The 23,954-nt window shown below is 36.0% G+C and overlaps 1 protein-coding gene across 1 annotated transcript in view; it reads right to left on the minus strand.

The window, feature by feature from the left end:
* The window catches only part of LOC150100525 (polycomb complex protein BMI-1-like), a 265,230-nt gene that overhangs the window by 37,645 nt on the left and 203,631 nt on the right, over window positions 1–23,954 (minus strand). The window contains exon 10 of the mRNA XM_090402672.1: window positions 15,926–16,006. Coding sequence (XP_090258798.1) covers window positions 15,926–16,006 — 81 coding nt within the window. The remainder of the gene's footprint in view (window positions 1–15,925; window positions 16,007–23,954) is intronic.

The raw sequence follows: 23,954 nt of genomic DNA on the forward strand, positions 1-23,954 counted from the left end.
TCAGGTTTAAAGTATTCAATATAAGATTGGTGCTCTTCTAGCCAAATAGGGGCAGATCTTCCTGTTTGTCCGAAATAAAATAATCCACAAGAGCATGGAATCTGGTAGACACCTGGATAATTAAGGTGTAGAAGCTCGTCCTTAGGAGAAGTGAGAAAGGGAGATTTTTCTAAACGGTCAAAAGGCAACAAAAATATTCAGTAGTTTTAAAACTTTTGCCACCATCACCATCCCAGTCAAAAGGCAGGAACTATTAAATCACTGGTTCATTGGGACCACTCCTTTTGTTCTTCAGACAATCTTTTACAGAAAGAACTGCAATATATAACTTCTTCCTTTCTCTCTAAATAAGAATTGCTTCATTAAAAGAGCTCTGAGTAGTTTTAATATGTCTTCCTCTTCAAATACAGAAGAAATAATGCACATTCTTATCCCTTATGTACAAGGCATTAGTGAACATATAGCAAAAGTTTAAAATCCACTGAATATTTTTGTTGCCTTTCGACCATTTAGAAAAATCTCCACCTCTCTCACTTCTCCTAAGAACAAGCTTCCACACCTTAATTATCCAGGTGTCTACCAGATTCCGTGCTCTTGTGGATTATCCTATTTCGGACAAACAGGAAGATCTGCCTCTATTCGGCTAGAAGAACGCCAATCTTATACTGAATACTTTAAACCTGAAAAGTCTGGACTTGCAGAACATGCCATCTTCACTTGACATAGAGTTCATTGGAGAAAGACAAGAGTCCTTCACAAAAGTCGGTTCCTCATGGAACACCTTTATAAAGAAACATGTGAAACTTTACTTCATTCTACTAACTTAAACAGATCCGATGGCTTACGTCTATCCCCTTTATGGAAGATAGTTCTTTATAAATCAGCTAATCTTTTGTAACTTTCTATTGTATACATTTTTTTTTTTTAAAGGAAATTTATTGATCTTTTTAGTTATCTTACACCAGCTACTTAGGTGGCGCTTTTAAGAATTGTCAGTTATTGTTTAATTTGAGCTTAAAATGTACTGAAGATGCCTGTGACACACAGGCGAAAATTATACTATTAAATAATTTTTGTACGTGAGTTAAGAATATAGAATGGAAGGAGGAGATAGTGTATGGAAACAAGGAGAGCAAGTTTGTGGAATTTCTGAGAGATAAGTATCTTAAGCAGCATGTGACTGAAGCAACTAGAGGCTTTAATGTTTTGGATTTGGTGATAACTTCACAAGATGTAGTTGTTAATGAAGTGTCGACACTGCCGCTGGTTGGTGAGAATGATCATGAGGTACTTGTTTGGGAAGTGATGAAACAAGAAAAGGTCACTGCCAAAAATGGATAAATGTGGAAATATGAATATAGGAAGCTATGCAGTCAGTTAGCATCAGTACGTTGGGTAGATGAGCCGAGCCGAGCAGAAAAGATGTTGACAATGCATGGAAACTCACAAAGCAGTATTTGACAAAAGCAATGTATGACTGCATAACAAGGGTTAAGTGGGTATAGAGTAGATGTGAAATGGATGAATAGTGAAATCAAGCAAGCTGAGCTGGAAAAGAAAATGTTGTGGAGGAGGTACAAGACAGTTGGTGGTGATCGGATCCATGCAGAGTATAAAGTGCAGGCTAGAAAGGTGACGAGCATGGCAAATAAAGAAAAGGTGCAGTATGAGAGGAGATTGGCTGGTCAGGCCAAGGGTAACTCAAGGGATATTTCTGCTATATGGAAAGCAAAAGAAAGAATAATTATGGCAGGTTAACACCGACAGATAGTCATGGCAGCAGAATAACAGCTACAAAGGATATAGTGGAATTATTGAATGAACACTTCATCAGTGCACATCATATTAGTGTAAATGATGTCGTGCAATATATAGAAGAGAGGCAAGTATTAGGAGAATTGAAAGTGAATGGAACAGAGGTGTATCAGATGCTGGTTGGGTTAGATGTTAATAAGGCTGTGGGAATGGATGACATATCACAATGTATTCTTAAGGAATGTGCACCACAATTGGATATGCCCTTGACCTGGTTATTTAATGAAAGTCTTGCAGTGGGTTGGGTTCCTAAGGAGTGGAAAGAAGGCGAAATAGTACCATCCCACAAGCATAGTTCTAAGACAGTAGTCTCCAATTATAGGCCAGTCTGTATAACTGCAGTTGTGGTCAGGGTGTTAGAGAAATTGGTAAGGAATAGAATATAGGATTGGGTTGATGGACATAGCATTCTTTATGATGATCAGCATGGATTTGTAAAGGGTAGGTCGTGTTTTAGTAATTTACTTGCATTTTATGATAAGGTAATATGTTTTAGATAAGGGAGAATCATAGACAGTAATATTCTTAGACTTTGCAAAAGCATTTGATAAATTCCCACATGATATGTTGGTATACAAGCTGCAGAGGATGGGAATAGATAGTATATTGGTTATATGGATCAGAGATTGGCTGTCTGAACGATACCAGCAGGTTGCGCATGATGGAGCAGTGTCTCAAAAAAAGGAGGGTAACCAGTGGCATTCCCTAGAATGCCACTGGTTACCTTGTTTAACTTGTTTGTAAATGATAATCATGTAGACTGACTGGGGATCTTCAGTTATTTGCTGATGATGCAAAGTTGGGAAGAATTATAGTAGCACTGCTGAAATTAATTCCCTTCAGGAAGATTAATAGACTTTTTACTTGGACAAAGGAGTGGGGTTATAGTATTAATATCAATAAGTGCAAGGTGTTGCATTTTGGAGTGAAAAAATATAAGGCTGTGTACTATATCGATGGTGCCATCATAGTGCTGCTAGGATAAGAAGTACTATAACATGTAGGAATAAGGAAGTGGTTGTGCCACTGTATAAAGCACTGGTCAGACCACACTTGGACGATTGTGCTCAGATCTGGTCACCTGGTTTTCAGTGTAATGTGGAGCCATTGGAGAGGGGGGTCCAGAGGAGAGTGACTTAAGACAATATAAGGACTTTGAAATGCTGGCTATGGAGAGAGGTTGAAGAAATGTGGACTGCAGAGTTTGGTGGATAGGAAGAAGAGAGGTGAGACATTTAAGTTAGTGAGATGATTTTATCAGATTAATCTACAGGAAATTATAAAAAGAGTAGAAGGTGAGAGGAGAAGAACCAGAGGTCATTCCTGGAAGTTATGTAACAGTGTGGCGAAGAGGGGTATGAGGAGTAGATTTTTTACATGGAAAACTGTCAGTGAATGGAACGCATTACCAGAATGTGTTGTTAATGAAAGGAGTGTTAAAGATTTTAAAGTTCTATATGATAAATATGTTGTTAGTTGAATGAATCTCCCGCCATAAGTCTGCTGACTCCATGAAGGGTGTAGTAATAATTCTTCTTCTTCTTCTGCAGCTTCTCCCACTTAAGTGGGGTCACTGTTTATTATGAATCTCCTCCACACCTTCCTGTCTTGGGCTGTCACCACATCCAAGTTCTTCATCTTCAAGTCCTCTTCTACCAGCTCCCTCCATCTCTTCTTTGGCCGCCCACGCTTCCGCCTTCCTTGCACATCCATCTGCATGACCCTTCTTCCCACATATTCGTCCTCCCTCCTCATCACATGACCAAACCATCTCAACCTTGCCTCCTGTATTTTCGCTCCTAAGTTCATAACTTTCACTGTTCCCCTGACATAGTCATTTCTCAGATGATCCTTTCTGGTCACACCGCACATCCACCTAAGCATTCTCATCTCTGCTACTTCCATCCTGCTAATGTTATTTTTCCTCAGGGCCACAGTTTCTATAGCATGTCATAGCTGGCCTCACTACTGTCCTATAAATTTTGCCTTTCAGATTGATCGGCACCCTCTTATCACATAACACTCCAGCCATCTCCCTCCAGTTCCTCCAACCTGCTTGCATCCTGCATCCCACTTCCTTCTCACCTCCTCCATCTTCTTCCACTGTCGAACCTAAGTATCTAAAGTCTCTCACTTTCCTGATGACATTTCCTTCCAGCTCCAGGTCTGTCTCCTGGCCACCGCCCACTGCGCAACACATATACTCTGTCTTACTTCTGCTCAGTCTCATACCTCTCTCTTCCAGTACTTTTCTCCATCTTTCCAGTTTAGTTTCCGCTTCTTCTCTTGAATCTACACACAGCAAGATGTCATCTGCATACAGCATTGTCCAAGGTGCATCTTCTCTCACCTCCTCTGTTACCACCTCCATCACAATATTAAACAGAAACGGACTTAATGCTGACCCTTGATGCAAGCCAACTGTTACTTGAAAACTTTCAGTCTGTCCCAAACAGGTCCGAACACTTGTCTTCACATTTCTGTACATTTCCTGCACCAACCTGACATATTTCTCCGGCACCTTCTTCTCCCTCAGACACCTCCAGACTTCTTGCCTTGGCACTCTATCGTATGCTTTCTCCAGACCAATAAATACCAGGTGTAGCTCCCTTTGTTTCTCTCGATATTTTTCCATCATCTGTCGTAACCCAAAGATAGCATCTGTTGTTGATCTACCAGGCATGAAGCCAAATTGTTCCTTTGCAATCTCCACCTCCTCCCTCAATCTACCATCAAGAACCTTTTCTAGGATCTTCATTGTGTGGGACATCAACTTTATTCCTCTGTAATTTTTACAGTCTTGTGCATCCCCTTTACTCTTGTAGATGGGAACAAGAGTACTCTCCCTCCATTCCTCGGGTATATTTTCCTGTTGGCAAACTTTCATGAACAGGTCCCACAGCAGGTCAATTCCCTCTTCCCCCAGTGCCTTCCATGCCTCCACTGGAATTCTGTCGGGCCCACCGCTTTTCCATTCCTCATCCTCTTCATGGCCTCCGTCACTTCCATTCTACTGATGTTCTGCACCATCCCCTCAGAAGGCTGCCCATCTCCTCTGTGAGTCCTTGCATATTCCTCATTCAGAAGTCCCTCAAAGTATATTTTCCATCTGTTTCTTATGTCCACATCCCTCCATAATACTCTTCCTTCAGCATCTTTGATCTGCCTCACATGTAAGATGTCCTTAGCTGCTTTATTTCTACATTTCGCTAGTTGGTAAATTTTTCTCTGTCCTTCCTTTGTTTCTAATTGATCATACAGATCTTGATATGCCATGGCCTTTGCCTGTGCCACAACTCTCTTGGCTTCTTGCTTTCTCTCTTTGTACACCTCTCTGTCCTCTTCCACTCTTGACTCATCCCACTTCTGCTTTGCCTTCCTCTTAGCTGTCACTGCCACTTGTACATCATTATTCCACCACCAACCCTCCTTCTGCTCTCTAATCTTTCCAGATGTCTCACCAAGCACCTCGATTGCACAGCTCAGGATTACTTTTGAATTATGTTTCCACCAATCTTGTACACTTTCCAGTCCATCCGAAATCCTCACTAACACTCTCTCTCCCTAAAATGATTCCTCACACTCTCTTCTTTTAAGCGAAACCACTTAATTGTCTTCATCCCATGGCAACCAGAAGTTCTTATCTCCGATCTTAATTTAAAGTCTGCGCACAGCAGTCGGTGTTGTTGTGCTACTTGATCTGTTGGAATTACCTTACAATTTGTCACAACCTTAAGATGTAGTAATAATAATAATAATAATTAAAAGCTTCTCCATTTTATAATCTCCAGGTCCATTTTTGTTTAGATCACTTATTTAAAGAACATATTTCCTATACAATTCCTCGCTTCCTGGAAATTCAACAAGTCTTTCTCTTCTTTCATTTCTTTGGCCCATACTTTGTGTATTTACAGTACTGTCTCCCTGTTGTTTCATGCTTATGTTACAGTTAAAGATGTCCAATACAATTTTCCAGTAACACATACCATCTCTGAAAGTGTTGGAAGATCCTCAAAGAAATTTTAAATTTCTTCATTTGACTGGAGGTGGGTACATATATTTGTATTATATTGAAATCATACTACTTACTGATTTTCAATCTAAGAGTTGTAACTTTAGAAGACTGTTTAAATTGAAGAATGTTATTTTTCCATCTTTTATGGACCATAATTCCAACTCTTTTTTGACCATGATCTCTGCCAGCAGAAAGAAAACTACTAACATTTAAATTCAATTCTTACAAAATCAGATCAATATTAATACCCAAATATAAGATAAACCCATAAATACTGACAACTGTTTACACTTCTCCAACTATCATTCTGTACTGCATCAAGAAAATTATTTTAACACTGGGCCCATATGCAAGAGGTTAGTTGATCAACTCACAGTATATTAGTAGTATGGAAAGCGATTTGAGAAAGGATGTATTATACTTATTCACATTAGGCCTGTGCACTGTATTCCTTGGGAAACACATAGGTGGGAGAGGGGGGGGGTAACACATATTTAGAAACATGGATCTATACAGGATGAAAGAGGAGGTAGAGAAACTTGTTCTGTGACTATGGAGCTGGACCACAAGGGAGAGGGGGGGAGGGGTTTGCAGCTGCAAGCATTTCAATGGATTTGGTAGAAAGAAGGGGGAATTTCTTATGCTAGTGCTGATGAACATTTATTATGGAAATATTTATAGAAGATGCATGCAGATGCATAAATACTATACCAAATGCCTGTATGAGAGCAGTTGGAGTGAATGGTAAGAGACCAAAATGCATGACTTCCATATGGTCACAATGCAAATTTCCTTCTTTTAACTCACTGGAAATCAGTTTCCAATGCATTGATGATTTTCTTGTAACTGTGAAATATGAAGGTGAAGTTCTTGAAGATAGCTGGTTGCAAAATGCTCGGTGTTCATCATTTAGACAGTGTTATGGCATCTTTTGGAGAACCAAGGCTCTCAGGAAATGGAATGTCGAATGGAATGGGGAATATATGCTTCATACTGGTGAGGATTACTTCCGTGCATATGCTTAGGTTGGACGACTCTTGGCTGAGAATGGCTATATGGGTGTTGTTCAGTGGAAGAAGAAATAAGTGCAAGGTTATGGTCTGAATTACCAAAGAAAGATACCTTTGTGGTATACTTGGAAGGATCATCGTGGTATACTTAGTGAGGAAGAGGTCTGTGCGGAGTGGTTAATTTAGTGATTATCATAATCTGGTGGGCATGTGAACAATTTGTGTAAGATCATTTGTGATGGAAAATATCTTGGTATCTCTACCTGTCTGGTCCAGTTGAAGAAAAACCAGTTGGTATTGTGAATGTTAAAATCTCCAAGGAAGATAACTTCAGTATTATTAAAGTAGGACTGACGGACGCTGACATTTAAAGAGAAGAAGTTGGAATGTGCAAAGTGGTTGGCACTAGCAGTGCAATAGAGACAGCATGTGAATTTGATAGTGAGGCAATTTGTGCAAGATCATTTGTGATGGAAAATATCTTGGTATCTCTACCTGCCTAGTCCAGTTGAAGAAAAGCCAGTTGGTATTGTGAATGTTAAAATCTCCAAGGGAGATAACTTCAGTATTATTAAAGTAGGACTGAAGGACACTGACATTTAAGGAGAGGAAGTTGGAAAGTGCAAAGTGGTTGGCACTAGTAGTGCAATAGAGACAACATATGAATTTGACAGAGTGAGGTAGAAAATACATGTACAAATGCCATCCTTAAGCTGTACTTGGAAAATAGATATGGGTAGCTCGGAGGAGCTGAAATTGGGGTCTCTGTCAGAAAAAAAAAGGCGAGGTTTTGCAGACTGGAGATGGAAGTAGACACTGTTGAAGATGGAGCTGAGGTCACATATATTTGAAAAGTGGATCTGGAAAGCTTTGTGGGGGGTCATTATTGACCAAGTGAATGATACATATTCACTATTCAGTACTAGTACAGTAATAACCACCTTACGATGCTTTCAGTTATGACTAATGCTCATTTATATGATGTGAATTCACTCATACAATACTTATAGTAACACAACGTGCCTGTGCACATCAACTGACGCACAATTTTTATGAATTGTGTGTTTATGATGTCATTGCTGGCTACATCTCTGAATGTTTTGCTGTGAATTATAAATTGTTTATAATTAATTTCTTTTACTAGCAAACCAACATTCAAATTATTAAATTTAGTGATTATGATGTATCGAACAATGAGATAGGACTCAATTTAAACTTACTTTGCACAACTGCAGTTGTGAAAAACAAGGAGAAAGTTCTTAGTAAAGTGAAAAGTGCTATATATGTCAATACATAGGATTCTGGATATTAAGTTTTAAAGGGAAACACGGGAAACCTTGTCATTTTTCTTCCATTTGTTGGAAAAGTTAACAACCTTCTTCATGCTGGCTTGTTTAGGATGTGATTGCATAGGCAACTGGGGAAAAGTGAGTTTGTTCACAGTCACCATTATCTGATGTGCTCGAAGGTGTATCACAGGATACTTTCACCAGTCATGGGAAGTTCACTCCATCCCTTCTTTTGTTCATAGGTTCAAAGCAGTGGCATCTAGTGATTTTTTTACTGGGATCGAAATCACATTTTTTGGTTAGTTTGGTTATGTCATTCTTCAGTGTGGAGTATTAAGATAGATGCATTGTATTTTTTTTGTTTTTGGCCTTGATTGTGTAATGTACCATCAATATGATGAGGCTAAAGGGCTGGCTGATATCGGTGGCAGGTGACTTTTTGTTGACAAGCTGATTCTGGATCTGTTCTAGCTTGGTCAAACAAATTTAACTTATGGATCTGAGAAATGGGATAGAAATAAAGTACTTCATCAAAGACTAGAGATCACAGATAGAGTCCTGAACAGATGGCATCTGTGGCAGAATCATATTAAAAATGAATATATTACAAAGGAACTTAGCATTCAAGAATGTGTGAGCAGGACTAATTGCAAGGTGCTATGGACACTTAAACAGAATGGGAAAGGTTAGTCAGACAGGTCTTTGATGGCAAGAAAAAGACTCATACAAAGGAAAGATCTAGGTGGATTGATTCGGCCAGAAGTGCCTTACAAGAATGAAATGTTAAATACAATAATATTGGGGTGCCAATAAGTAATAGAATAATTTGGAAGAAAATTGTGGATAAAAGATTAGTAATAATGTAAACTCCTTGAGAGTACATATCAGGAAACTGATCATGTGACTCTGTTCCCATCACTGTTCACACATTCAGATATAGTCCAGAGTAATACAGCTTTCAAAAAAAAAAAAAAAAGTAATAAATAAAAAATAAAATAAAGCCTCACCAACCAAATACAAGAATTCTGCTGCATTTATCATTGTTGCTACCATTTACAGTGAAAAACATTTAAAAAAGTATTGAAAACAGCAGCCTACAATACTTCAATTTGACATAAAATTTTTTAAGAGAAAGGATAATAAATATCCATTACTGTTTTATAGCCAAATAACAAAATGATATTTACCCGTGAAACTAAAATTTTTAAATATGACCAAAAGCATATGTCAATACAATTTTGTCATGAGAACTGACTTGGTACTGCATAAAATATAATGTATTCTGCAGAGTTTCTGCACGGTGTCTGATGAGAACCAACAGTTTGAAATAGCTATCAGGGCCAATGAAACCGTAATTAAAATCACTGATGAAAGTATGAATAAACATAGACTTCTGGATATTACATTTTTAAAGGGAAACATGGTTTTTCTATTTGGCTAGAAAATAATACTGAACATTTAAGAAATTCACCAATACAGGAATGCCTTGTTAATAGAGCATACCTTTTGTTATTATTATCTGAGACCTCCAAGGAGTCAAGGACTCACCGAGAGAGGCTGTAAATTACCGAAGTCAGCTATCATACCTTCCCTTAAATTCATTTACACTAGATGCACTCACAATCCCTATGGGCAAATTATTCCACTCACTCACTCACTGCTCTCTGGGAGAAAAACTTAGCTCTTACCCCTTTCTTGACTGAGAACAACCTTAACTTCCATGGATGCCCCCATGTTCTCTCCCCGCCTTCCATATAATGAAAAATTTCATCATTTGAAATGCTATAACACTCAAAAGAGTTTATAGACCTCTATCATATCACCCCTCTTTCTCATGTTAACCACGGTCTGCAATCCACAGAATCTAAATCTCATAATCTGGATATAATCTTTGTAACTCTTCTTTGCACCCCTTCCACAGCTTCTTTATCACCTTGGAACCTGGGAGACCAAATCTGCTCACAGTAATCAAGGTGTGGTCTTATCAAAGCCTTATAAAGAGGCAAAATTACTTCCTTATCCTTACATGTCAAGGTTCGCTTCAACATAGCAATTATCCTCTGAGTTGTAATTGCAACTTTTGCTAGGTGACCTTTGAACTTTAAATTCTTATCCACCAATACACTAAGATCACTTGCCTCTTCAGTTTCTTGTAGCATAATCCTGCTAATATAATATGCCACTGGAACTCTAATCACGGCAAAGTGCATAACTTTACTAACTTTAAATTGATAGTTAATTTCATTTGCCCAGATTTCCAGTCTATTCAAATCATTTTGTAATCACTGAATATCAGTAGCATCCCTGATTGCCCTGCCTATCTTCGCATCATCAGCAAACAATTGCAAATCTGATGATAGACCCTGCTTGATGTCATTAATGTATAGATTGAACAATAATGGCCCAAGGACCCTGAGGTACACCACTTTTTGATATCTGTCTGTCAACCATCTCCTGATCCAAGTGAATAGATTATATTCTAATCGCATATTCTCAAGTTTATGCAACAGCCTATCATGGTATCCTATCAAATGCCTTAGAAAAATCCAACATTATCATAGTGTATCCATTCCCTTTATCCAACTCTGCCGTAACATTGTTATAAAATATGAGCAAATTGCTAAAACATGACCTTCCTTTAGTAAACCCATGCTGTTCCCTGCAGAGTATAGAATGCTTGTCTACCCATTTCTGTATGCGAGTTCTTACCAACTTCTCTAAAATCTTCACTACCACACCAGAGATACTAATAGGTCAGTAGTTAGACACATCAGTTTTTTCACCACCCTTGTGCAATGGGACTATTATACATTCCTTCCATTCCTGTGGTATCATTCCTGAGCTGAGACTCAAGTTATACAAATGTGTGAAAGGCCTAGTCAATTCAGCTGAACATTCCTTTAGCAGACGGGCTGATATTCCATCTGTCCCTATTGGCAAATTCTTATCCAGGTTATGCAAGAGCTCTTTGACCTCATTTTCATGAACCTCTAACTCTTCATCCAACGTAGCAGTAGCACTGTGCACCACACTACATACACCTGGTTGATATATCTTAGCAAAGTAAGCACTAATTAACTGAACAATCTTCTTAGCTTCCGACACTCGTGTACCATCTGCATTCAATAAAGTTATTTTTCCACATTCATTCTTTCTTTTGCTTGCGGCATAATGATAAAATTCTTTTGGATGGATTTTAGCTTGTATGGCCAATTTCTTTTCATACTTATAAATGTTTTCATCCAACATAATTTGTTAGCCTTAATATATTATGCATTTTTCTTCTATCTTCATTCCATCATCCATTAATAAGGTATTCTATAATGATAACTTTTTAATGCCTTCGACTTTAAATGGTGATAGATGTAAATACGAAAGAACTATTTTTTTGATAATTAATTAATTAGTCAACTCTCACTATAGTAAATGCATAATGAGAATAGGAATAATTTTTAAGAGTGGATAGGTTGCTATAGTGAATTTCCTTTAAAAATTTATCATGCCAGTGGGTATTTCATTGGGGTTTTCTGATTTTTTATTATAGTAATTTGCTATTACAGTGTTTGCTGCAGTGAGAATCAACTAATTAGAAATGCTATGATATATCAATAAAGTAGTAAAGCAATCAGAGCATGTACAAAAGCATCTCCACAGCTAGTGGCAGCAATGCTGTAGTGTGGTTTGAAAAACAAGAGTTGTTTCTGTATAGTACAAGGAAAATATTTTTGCCAGTGAGATAATTAAGTTATCAAAAAAGATGCCAAAGATTTTCATGCTATAAAACTTGCAAACTGGCCAAAGAACTGCACTTGCTTTAGTATAAATCTGATATCCAGCTCTAAATTTTCATGATACAAACATATCACATCCATCTCTTCCTCAGCCCACAAAAAAAAAAAAGTTTATGCAATTTTCTTTTCAAGATATTCCTCATGTTTTGGAATCGTGTTTAGGATGGGTATACCAAAAACCTCTCAAAAAATTCTTTGCCATATTTAGAACAATTTGATTAGGCAACGATCACTCTCTCTCATGAACTTAATTCAATCATTAACTCACAAATGATATTGTTTTTTTTTGCATTGTCTGGAAACCATTTTGAAAACCAAACTTTTTTTTCCACCCTATGCTTTCAAATAAATTGAATTTCATTGTCTAGTATGAGGTGATCATCTCCCATTTAAAGACAATAATAAGCATGTTTGTGTTAAAATCTGCATATGGCAAGATTTGAACCCACAGCCTACTACATGGAGAGCAGATATATTAATCACTTGGCCTACGAGTGACTTCTAATGTTCTATTGAACATTATATCTGCCATTCTTCCACAGTGAAATGCTCTGAACCAATTTTTCATCTTTCTTTTTCCCTCCACTTCCATTCTCAGAATCATCCTTCTTTACCTACTGTTTTCTGGACTAACACCTCTAGATGATCAAAGAGCACCATCTCTTTTCAGACTATTGCCCACATATGGTACTATGTAACATAGTTTCTACTACATTGCATGGTGTTCTATTGACAAATGATACATATGTCATTATATATATATATATATATATATATATATATATATATATATATATATACATATATATAACACCAAAAAACATAATAATAGAAAAGAATTTCTTGGAAAGAGTCTCTTCATATGCATACTTAGGTCATCTCATTGATCTAAACTGTGGACTCCAAAAGCAAATAAATAGGAGAGTTCAACTGTAGCTCATGCTTAATGATATTACTTATCCATGTAACACATACCTCAGGTATAACAATTTTATATTGTTTTCTCTAGATCAGTGCTTCCCAAACTTATGGATGTAAAGGCCCTTTTGGAAAAATCAAAATATTTCACAGCCCCATCGAAAGAAAAAATATTTCGATTTTTTCTACAATGAATATTATTATAATTATAATATTCATTGTATTTATATTCAATACAAAACATACACATCGAATATTGTGAAAATCAAATGGAAATATTACATTTTTAGCATCTTACACATTTTGACATGCCACATTATCTTATATTCTGAAATAGATAGATATATTTATATAAATATAAACTTAGCCGTTTTAAATGAGCGCAAGATTTTGCGTTGCTAAGTTTTTTTGTGCTTCTTATCAATATGTTTGAAATTAAACTTATATGAATAAACATATTTACTAAAATTCATTAAGCGCTGTAATACACAGGAAGCAAAATTTGTGAACCAATTTTGATGTTTTCCATTAAAATATAAAAAATAACAAAAAAAAAAAAAAATTAAAATTAAATAGGTTTCTTTTAAGATAAAAAAATATCTACTTAGTCTTAAAACATTTAAAATTTGTTTTCATTATTTCATGGTCCCCAAGCATGGCCCACAGTTTGGGAAGTGCTCTTCTATTATCATCATCATCAAATTCCTGACATGTACCCTCAAGGGGGTGTACAGGATATGACAGTACTACATGAAAAATTTACGTAATTACTAACTTCCTATCTACAATTTTCCTCCAAATCAGTCTATTACTCGTCAAGACTCCAATATTATCATTAGCAGATCTTATATTTCTAGACGATCCTTAACTATGTCCCATGCACTACTAACATCCTTCCCTTGCAGTGTTTTATGCTATGGCACAGATTTAAGCTTCTTCCTAAGCTTGTCATAATCACCTGTCTTGTAGTTTCACACATACCCATTTTGAGAGAATATCCCTTATGATTAAGAACAGGGGTCGGCAACATTTCCAAACTTCCAGGCCACATTCAACTTTAATAATTGGGCCGCAAGCATTTAATTAAGGAAAAATATTGAGTGAAAAAAATACTTAAGTTATCAATTTTTATTATATCACTTAAAAAATACTATAAACATGGTTGACTAGCGCCAAGTTGCATAGCGATATCACAAAATATAGGTATAAAATTATTTTTAATTTATTATTCATATTATAAAATGTATTATTTAAATGATTCAACATGCAGGCCACATGCCATGTAAGTATGGTCAACCTTTTATGGGTTGCCAAAAATGCGCATTCGGGCTGCATGCGGCCTACAGGCCACTGGTTGCTGACCCCTGATTAAGAATCTTCCAAGTCAAGACCACATGGTGACTTTCACCAATTGGAGGCAATGTGATCACCTTGGTTATGGATAGCTCTTCTGTTCCCATGATGATGTCCAATACTTTCTCCCACCACTATCCCCTCCATCACATGTTGTCTCAAGTAATTATCTCTCAGTAGGTGTATACATTCCATATCCTTCCTGTCATGTGATCTTTCTTCCTTTCAGTCTATAACACTATAGTTGAAGTCCTCCAAAACAGTCACTCGACCTGCACTCATTGTAGTAATTTGCTGATATGCATATCTCCCAGATTATCTGTGACCCCCCCCCCCCACCAGCCTATAGCAACATCCAACTATATTTGTGTTACTGGCGTTGATCTCACACCAGATTGCTTCAAATTTACAGCCCCACCCACCCACTTACCTCCTATTCTTTTTTGGCTGCAATTCATCTGCTATCAGCAACAGTACCTTCCCCACCACACACACACCATTCCCTACCTTCTCTGAAAATATTAAAGCCTTCACATTCTATCCCTGTAACTACATCATCTGTTGTTAATCAAGTCTCACTAATGCCTATAACATTTGGCACGGTTTCACTAACCAATGCCAAAAACTCCTCTCTCTTGTTCCTGAAACTTCAGGCATTAGTATACAGAAACTGCAGCATTTCTTAAGGCCTCAACCTACCTTTACTTTCTGAACTGACTACCCTATTCAATATTTTTGCTTGAGAGACTAGATTCTGTATACATCTTGTAATGGTCATTCTCACACTCACTCACCTATCGATGCCTTAACAAACTCGCCTGCTTCCATCCTAATTACTTAAGTTTTTCAAATTTGTACTTCAGTATGCTTCAAAATTTCTATATATAAATATAAATGACATAAATGTTAGAACTGAAAATGTGTGTGAAAATGATCGTGTATCATTAATAAATAAATGGTTATGTGCACGGCTTGACAAATAAGTTCATCCACTTGCCCGTAGCGAGTAGCTGCTGAATGGAAAAAATAGAATTTTGTTTATTTAAACTTAAAAAAACACAGAAGAATATGTGTTATATAATGGACCACTATAGTAACAATTAATATAACAAATTATATTTTCCAAAAAATGAATGTTGTTTTTTACTCTTCTTCCTATTCTTATTTTACTTCTTGGAATGGTTCCAAGTTAATATGCTCTCCAAACAGTGATAGAGCACCACTAATCACTTTATGGAACTCCTATTGACTTAATGCGACATATCAATACAAATGGGTGGGGGTGAATATATTTGAATATATATATACACTTGAGTGAATATATTTTTCTCCATTGCAAGTACGATTTTGCAAAGTTTGTCGAGCCTTGGTTACATGTTACTGATAAAATGTACAAATTTTTTCTTTGTGTCTCACAGAATGATAAACACTAACACAAAAGTAGTCGACATAATGGCTTCAACATTGTTAGTTAAACAGAGTAAAAATTAACCAGCAGAAGTTTGTAAACTGACAAAAGCATTTAAATTGATCAGGCCAAACTGAACACATGACTATGCTATTTCAGACAACCCATTTTTAGCACATGACTAGTGAAAACATTTTTGCCTGACTGGTGAGCCAGCAAAAAATTTTAAGCCATAACAATAGGCCTTGTTTGTGTGCCCATTTAAGACAAAAGATCAAAGATTAGTGTTCCATAATACATTCGACTCTTATTTTTAAAAAACTTACCCTTCTCCAAGAATAGATGTAAGCTAAATCCATCATACTATATTCATCTCGTAAATGGTCATGGACATACATTACATCAATCTGAAAAGAAAAATGAGACATAATTGTTTGACATATTCAATATTTCCCATAAGCTCAGAATGTGATTTCACTCATGAAGGATATCAAAGTTCTGCATTCTCTACTAAAATTTTTTAGAATTTTTTTTTTCTAAAAATTAACATTTATATTCCACTAACACTCCTTGGCAATTTTCATTTAGAATCATCCTTGTATGCTTTTCAGAGAAGAATGTAATCAATTGTAATGTAATCTGATTGTTCATAACTGTAACCCCCATAACAAATAGTAATAATATGACAGCCAACAGCATTATGAAACTTTCCATAATTGCATTGTGCAGAATTATGAAGATAAAATGTCCATGTTAGAGAAATTACTTAAACTAAGATAAAATAACACTTGATGTTTCATCTTTTATATCATCATCAGAAATACATATATATACATAAGGACACAAGCAACATCACAATATGCTTTAGTAAGTTACAGCATAACTGCTATAGTCGACTGCTGACATTAGTCTGACTTCTGGTGAAGGAAAGAAAAACAGGAAGGGTACAAATTAAATAATAAATTAAATATAAATACTTAAATAAGCAAAACTACATCCTGCTACTGGCTAGTTTAATTCTCTACAAGTTACTTTTAAGTTCTGTTTATTGTCCACTGATCATTGGTTATAGACTGATCTAAATTTCTCCAGTTTTTTTTTTTTTTTGGTGTGTGTGTTGTGTAGGTCTGCTATCCTGTTCTTCTACTGTTCTATTCCTAGATGCTATATGGGTTGGTAGTGGACCAAAAAGAATGACAATGAACAATCATCATTCTTGCTGAGATTAGGATGATGCATTAGCATTTCACAGGCTCCTATAAATTTTTTTAATGGCAAGTTTCAGTTCAATATAAGGACTGGGCCCGCATGGAGACACCTGTAACCCCCATCGGGCGTGTCCTCTGGTGGCGGATTGGGGAATGCTCGTTATAGTTTACTATGAGGGGTAGGAGGGAAATAAAATACCTCCCACAGACCAACAGGATAACACTTTCCTCACAGGCTGGTCTGGGGCCTCGAAGGTGGCAGCCCCACCACCACCAGATTCGGGTGCTGAAGGCTAATCCCCTACACACCTTAAAATTTCACCCATTAAAAGAAATAACAAAGAGATAGCTGAACTGCCTAAATGGTTAATGACAAAGCGAGGAAAAAGGTACATGAGATAAGAAACATGGAACATTAAAAGCCTACATGAAAAAGAAAACAAATTAATAGATGAAAATTTTAAAAAAATCAAGATTGGATCTGCTAGCAGTCACAAAAACAAAAAAAGAAAGGTCAAGGTTGCCAGAAAATGAAAGATGGATATATACTTTTCTATTCAGGGATAAACCCAAAAGAATGGGGAAAATAAGGGGTAGCTTGTATAATTAAACCAGATCTCAAAGAATATATTACTAAATGGCAACTAATAAATGAAAGATTGTTGATAACCAAGTATTCAATGAAATTGTTGCATATGGTCCAAATGATAATGCTAATAAAGAAGTTAAAGATGAATTCTTCGAACTCTTACAAAAAAAAAAAAAAAATGAAGAAGTTCAAGGGCATATCATACTACTAGGACACCTTAATGGCCGGGTAGGGAATCAAGTAGATGAGGAAACGAAACAAGTGTTGGGACCACAAGGAGAAATAACCCAGAATAATAATGGAGCAAGAATAATAAATCTTTGCCTTACAAATAATTTAGTAATAGCGAATACTATGTTCAAGCATAAAGAAATCCATAAGTTTACCAGGGAAGATCCCTGGTAGAAATGAAAAATCTATAATTGACTATGCCATCATAAGCAGATCGTACTGGAAGTATACAAAAAATGCAAGAGTCTATAGAGGTCCTGAAATAGGCAGTGACCACTATTTATTAGTATTGGAAACAATCCATAAAATAAAAGTTGAAAAATGTAGAAAAAGTAGCAAGGAAATAAATGTTAAGATATACAGAACTACAAACTAAAGAAAGAAGAAACAGCCATGAGTATAAAAGTAAAATAGAAGAGAAGATGAAAGAAGTAGAAAAAGAGATATATATGAAGACCAAGATGTAGAAAGCCCATGGTATAGATTCAAAACACTTCTTCTAGAAACAAGCAAAGAAATTTGTGGTGTATTATTAAATAATAAACATAAAACACCCTGGTGGACTGAAGAACTAAAAGAAGAAATTAAAAAGAAAGAGCAATTGTGGAAGGGATATATAACATCAAAGCTGAAGGTTGATAGAGACCTATACAACAACCAAAGAAATAAAGTTAAAACCTTAGTGAAAGAAGAGAAAAGAAAATGCTGGGAAGACTTCGGACATACTTTAGAACAAAATTTTAAAGGAAACTAAAAACTCTTCTATAATGTTTTAAGAAGAATGAGGTCAGAGAAAGAATGCCCCATAAAGTTTATCAAAAATAAGGATGGAAAGTTACTCACAAATTCAGAAGACATCATTGAAAGATGGAAACAGTACTTTCAAGAATTATTGAAGATGCAGGACATGGAAAAAAATAGAACCCTAAGAGCAAGACATGCAAGCAAAATAGAAGATCAAAGTCAGGAAATTCATGCAAATAAACTGTTAGCAGCAATAAATAAAATAAAACTGGTCAAATCAGCAGGCCATGACCAAATACCACCAGAAATGGTAAAGAATTTAGGAACGAAAGCCATAAAATTTCTTTTACACCTATTCAATGTCGTATGGAAAAAAAAAGAAAATTATTCCCAAAGACTAGGAAGTAGCAATAATAATTCCTATATTTAAGAAAAAAGACAACCGTAAATGTGAAAACTATAGAGGAATTTCACTTTTAAGCGTTTCAGGAAAATTGTATGCCCGTATTTCTTCTAAAATACGGGCATACAATTTAATAATACAATTAAGAAGGCTTAAGAACCAAATAGAGGATACACTGGATGAAATGCAATATGGCTTTCAAAAAAATAGAAGCACGCAGGATCTTATCTTCAGTCTTAGACAAATATCAGAGAAAACATTGGAATATGGAAAAGAACTAGACACGTTTTATAGATTTCGAAAGGCCTTTGACTGAGTTCCCAGACACTTAATATGGCAAACATTCAAGAAAAACAAGATACAAGGTAACTTAATAGCAGCCATACAAAGCCTCTACAAAAGTAACAGAAATTATGTAAGAACCTGTAATAATAGATCAAAAGAATTTGAAACAAATGTAGGAGTGAGGCAAGGCCTGTATTCTCAGCCCTCTTCTCTTCATTATAGTAATGGATGAAATTTCAAAGGCATGCCAAACAAAAACATTCCACCTAGGATACAGGAAACTGAAAGAAACCAGGATTTCACATATGGCTTTTGCAGATGTAGTGACTCTAGCAAATACAGCTGAAGATTTGCAATGCAACATCAACATTTGGTATGAAGAAACAAAGAAAAGGAATATGACCATAAATATAAATAAAACTAAAACAATGATCATATCTAGAAACCAACCAAAACACATAATACAAATAGAAAACCATCAACTGGAACAAGTCCACTCCTTTAAATACTTGGGATCATATATACAAGAAGATGGTAGACTAGACACAGAAATTAACAACAGGATAACAGTGGGGGTACAAAGCCATTCTATCAATGAAAGGCCCACTCCTATATAAGAAAGAAGTCACCCGGAATACCAAAATGGTAGTGTACCGTTCAGTGTTTCTACCAACATTAACATACAGTTGCGAGTCTTGGTGTTTAACACCAGGAAACACAAATAAACTACAAACAATTGAAATGAAATATCTTAGGAAAGTGGCACAAAAAACATGACTAAACCGAATAAGAAATCAAACCATAAGAGACAGCCTTCAAGTTGTACCTCTGAACCAATTCATAACACAAGCCCAAATGAGGTGGTTTGGACATCTTAATTGAATGGAAGGAGGAAGAATAGCAAAAACTATAGACGAAAGCCAGAAAATAGGGAAAAGAAACATAAGGAGACCCAGGAAAGGTTGGCAAAAGGAAATTAAAGAAAAATTGGAAAAGAAGGGAATTAACCGGAAAGAAGCAAAACAATAAGCCTTGGACAGCAAGGGATGGAAATCTCTCGGGCAAAATCTCAACGCTTAAAAGCACAAGAGATCATAGACGAAGAAGAAGATAAGAAAGATCTGATTTTCTATAATTAAGGAATTTAATGTTTCATGTGTGTTCTTCTTTCCTTATTGGACCAGTGTTCCCTGTAAATTACAGGTGCACTGGACTGGGTATCTTCAAGAATCCAATATTAAAATTATAATAACACCCACAACAATAAGTAAAAGAAATTAGACTATTTTAAGCTTAAAGTGTTATGAGAGGTGCCCTCTATGACTGTTGTTAGCTACTTGTGTGTGTGTGGGGGGGGGGGGGGCTATGAATTAAAGTTTCAAGGAAGCCCTCAAGTGTTATTATTATAATTTTAATATCGTATTCCTGAAGATATCTCTGTGACAGAGAAAAAATATTGGAAAAATCAAACTTCTTGTTGAATTATTTCTCTGTGCTGTACTCATTCCATTAAACTTAATCATGAGGGTTATATTTCTCAGAAATGCATTCCACGATTTTTAAGTGAGCCAGTTGTTAAATTAATAGTACTGATGACAGTATGTTCCAATTAGTCCTTTGGTCCAGATACCATATTACTGACAAAACCTTGTGGTAGTCAAATAATGCAAGCTTCATGACTTTCTATGGTCAATGCCTTAAACAGAAATTTTCTACCATTCTCAAGTGGCTGAAGATAATTTAATAATTTTTAATGTTGTCACAAAACACAATCTTGACTTAGTTCCCAGAAGAAAGACTCACTCTCCCTCACTTCTGATAACACTGCTCACTGAGAGGATCAGTTTCTCTTCTTGGGCTAAATTTCCTGTCTAGCCTAAACACATCATGTCCATAACCTCTTCAAAATGATGGATATTTTTTTTTTGGTCCTAAACACTACTTCTCTTCTACTCAACTCCTAACTTTATAAATTCAATATCAGCCCCAAACATAGAATGTCGTTCTTGTATCTGAGATGGTGTCTCAAAACTCTCCCTTACAGAATGATAGATTTTACCCAAAAGAGAGCCAATTCACTTAACAGCTGATCTCCCCTCACCCCTTTCTCACTGAGACCCTCAATTTGCTTTCCCCATAGGTGCTATGTTTATGCCTTCTCTATAGATATTTCCATGGATGCTACTCAACTGAACTCCCTGTCCCTATGTCCACTTTCTAACATCTATATATCATGACACTCCTGATTCACAGAATCAATTTCTCGTCCTCTTTCTACATTCTGATATACCTTTCCCCTCTGGAACTGTCTTCCCTCCCCCAACCCATTTTCCTGAATGTATACAAGCTATAATTCTTCAAGAAATACATGAAGTGATTCTGATTCCCTTTTGCTCTCTGATTACTTGCCAACATGACAGTGCCATGTAGGCAAGTAATCAATGAGAAAAAAATACTAAATATCAGCAATAAACTAATATCACACCGAAGACACATACCATTATAATTAAAACGCATGTTAAACAACAATGTCCAAACACACAACCTGTGGTACACTACTGGTCCTCCTACTCCTCAAAGACTCAGCACCACCAAATATTACTTTCTGATACTTGTCGGTCAGTTGCTCTTCATTTCAACTGACTGATCCCCTATGAGTTTATATAACAACCTGCAATGGCTTATAGTTTTCCACTCTCTTCTTAGTCAAAGCACTTATTGCCACTTCACCGATCAAAATTGCAACACTTCTTTCTCACTAACTGAAAACATAATGGTCAACTTATTTATAGACATATTCTCAAATACAATTATCTAGTATTCTCAAATACTAGATACAGTGTTCTTGTACTATGAGTCCGTTCCACTACTTAAGGTGGTAATCCCTGAATAATTCTATAAATTGTTTTCTCTTATCTTGCATCCAGTCTATAATCCCATAGATGAAACATCCATAATGATAGTCCTCCATCTTTATATATAAAATTTATGTCTGTAGTCCACAGGTCTTTTTAGTTGATCTTGATAAGAAGCACCCAATTGTGACTGTGCTTGTTAACTTCCATTTCACACCAAACAGCCTCAAATCTATTTCCTGTATTACTCATACTTCTGCAGCTTCTCCCACTAAAGTGGGAGAAGCTGCAGAAGAAGAAGACTCATACCACTAAAACAGCACCATCACTATTGGATATTTCTACTGAGGTTTCATTTAATTCATCTGTCATCAGTAGCACAACTTCCCCATCCCTTTTATTTTCTCTGTTCTCACTGAATAAACTGAACCCATCACATTATATTCCTTTAAAAATATCTGTCAGATCTCAGTAATGTGTATAATATTTGATCTCACTAAATATGACAGCCTAAGAGCTTCTCACCTTTATTCCTAATGTTTATATCATTAGCATATACAGATGACAGCCAACTAGTGGACTGAATCTTTAACAAAATACCCTCTACCTATTTCTACAGTTTACAATTTTCTTTCTGAGTAAATCTATTCTTGCATTTCCAGAGAGTCATCCATCATCCCCACTATCACTCTCTTTCTCATTATGCTCACAATCTCTACCACTTATTTAATGCAACCACCAATACATAACTAGTTTCCTCTAATAATTCAAAAACCACTTTCACGTACCTAAGGATAAATAAAGTGCAATCCATTTTGCAAGTAGAAATCCTTTTGAATGAATTAATACATGCCATATATCTACATGCATCATCATCATCAATAAATTCCTGCCATGTACCCTCAAGGGGTGTACAGGATATTATAATACTACATGAAAAATTTACATCATTACTAACTTCCTATCTACAATTTTCCTCCAAATCAGTCTGTTACTTGTCAAGACTCCAGCATTATCAGATCTTATATTTCTATCGTCTAAGGCACTTTGTACCGTATCAATCCAGCTATATCTTTCTTGGTCTTCCTCTGAGTCGTTTTCCTGTCAACCTGGCAGAGAACACTTGTGTGGCTAATTTTTCCTCGCCAATTCTGTTTAAGTGACCATACCACCTAAGATTAGCTCTGCTAATGCATTCCTGGATGCTGACAATGACAAGTTCTTTCCTAATATCCTCGTTTTTAATATGATATTGCCATTGATGCCATCTGTTCATGCCTCTAATCTTTCTCAGGATTCTCATATCAGCAGTCTCTAGTCTTTGATCAAGTGTTTTACTTTTACTTCTGACCCAGCTCTCAGATCCATAAGTTAAAACTGGTTTGAACACTGTCTTGTATACAGCTAATTTAGTGTTCCGACTAATTTCTCTCTTATTCCATATGAATTTATTCAATTGACTTCCCACCATACCAGCTTTGCTGATTCTGTTGTCTATTTCCATATTTAATTTTACCATCTTCACTAAAAATCGTGCCTAAGTAGCTGAAATGTTTTACTTGTTCCACAGGTTCTCCGTTCACAACGCAGTTCAAATTTTCAACGATTCTGCCTATTTTTATTGTCTTTGTCTTTTTATTGCTGACCTTCATATCATATCTATTACAACAGTTATTCAATTTAGTCAGGGAATCTTGCAGACTTGTAGCAGATTTATTTAGAAATATAACATATTGTCTGCATAAAGCAAAGAGCTGACATTAACATCTCCAATTTTGATATCATGTTTAATACCACTTTCTTCATAATGTGATCCATATAGATAATGAATAACAGAGGGAATAATATACAACCTTGTCTCACACCAAATTTAATATTATACCATCATCCTGTACTTCCTTCAATTCTAACTGCTGACTTACAACTCAAATAAAGACTAAGTATTGCTTAATATAATGGCCCATTGACACCACATAATTCTAGCATTTTGGATAGCTTCGTTCTTCGCACCTTGTCATATGCTTTTTCCAGATCGACAAA

The sequence above is a fragment of the Typopeltis vanoorti genome, chromosome 13 (assembly GCF_054136105.1).
Source record: "Typopeltis vanoorti isolate ZY-2024b chromosome 13, IOZ_Tvanoo_1.0, whole genome shotgun sequence".
Lineage (NCBI taxonomy): Eukaryota > Metazoa > Arthropoda > Arachnida > Uropygi > Thelyphonidae > Typopeltis > Typopeltis vanoorti.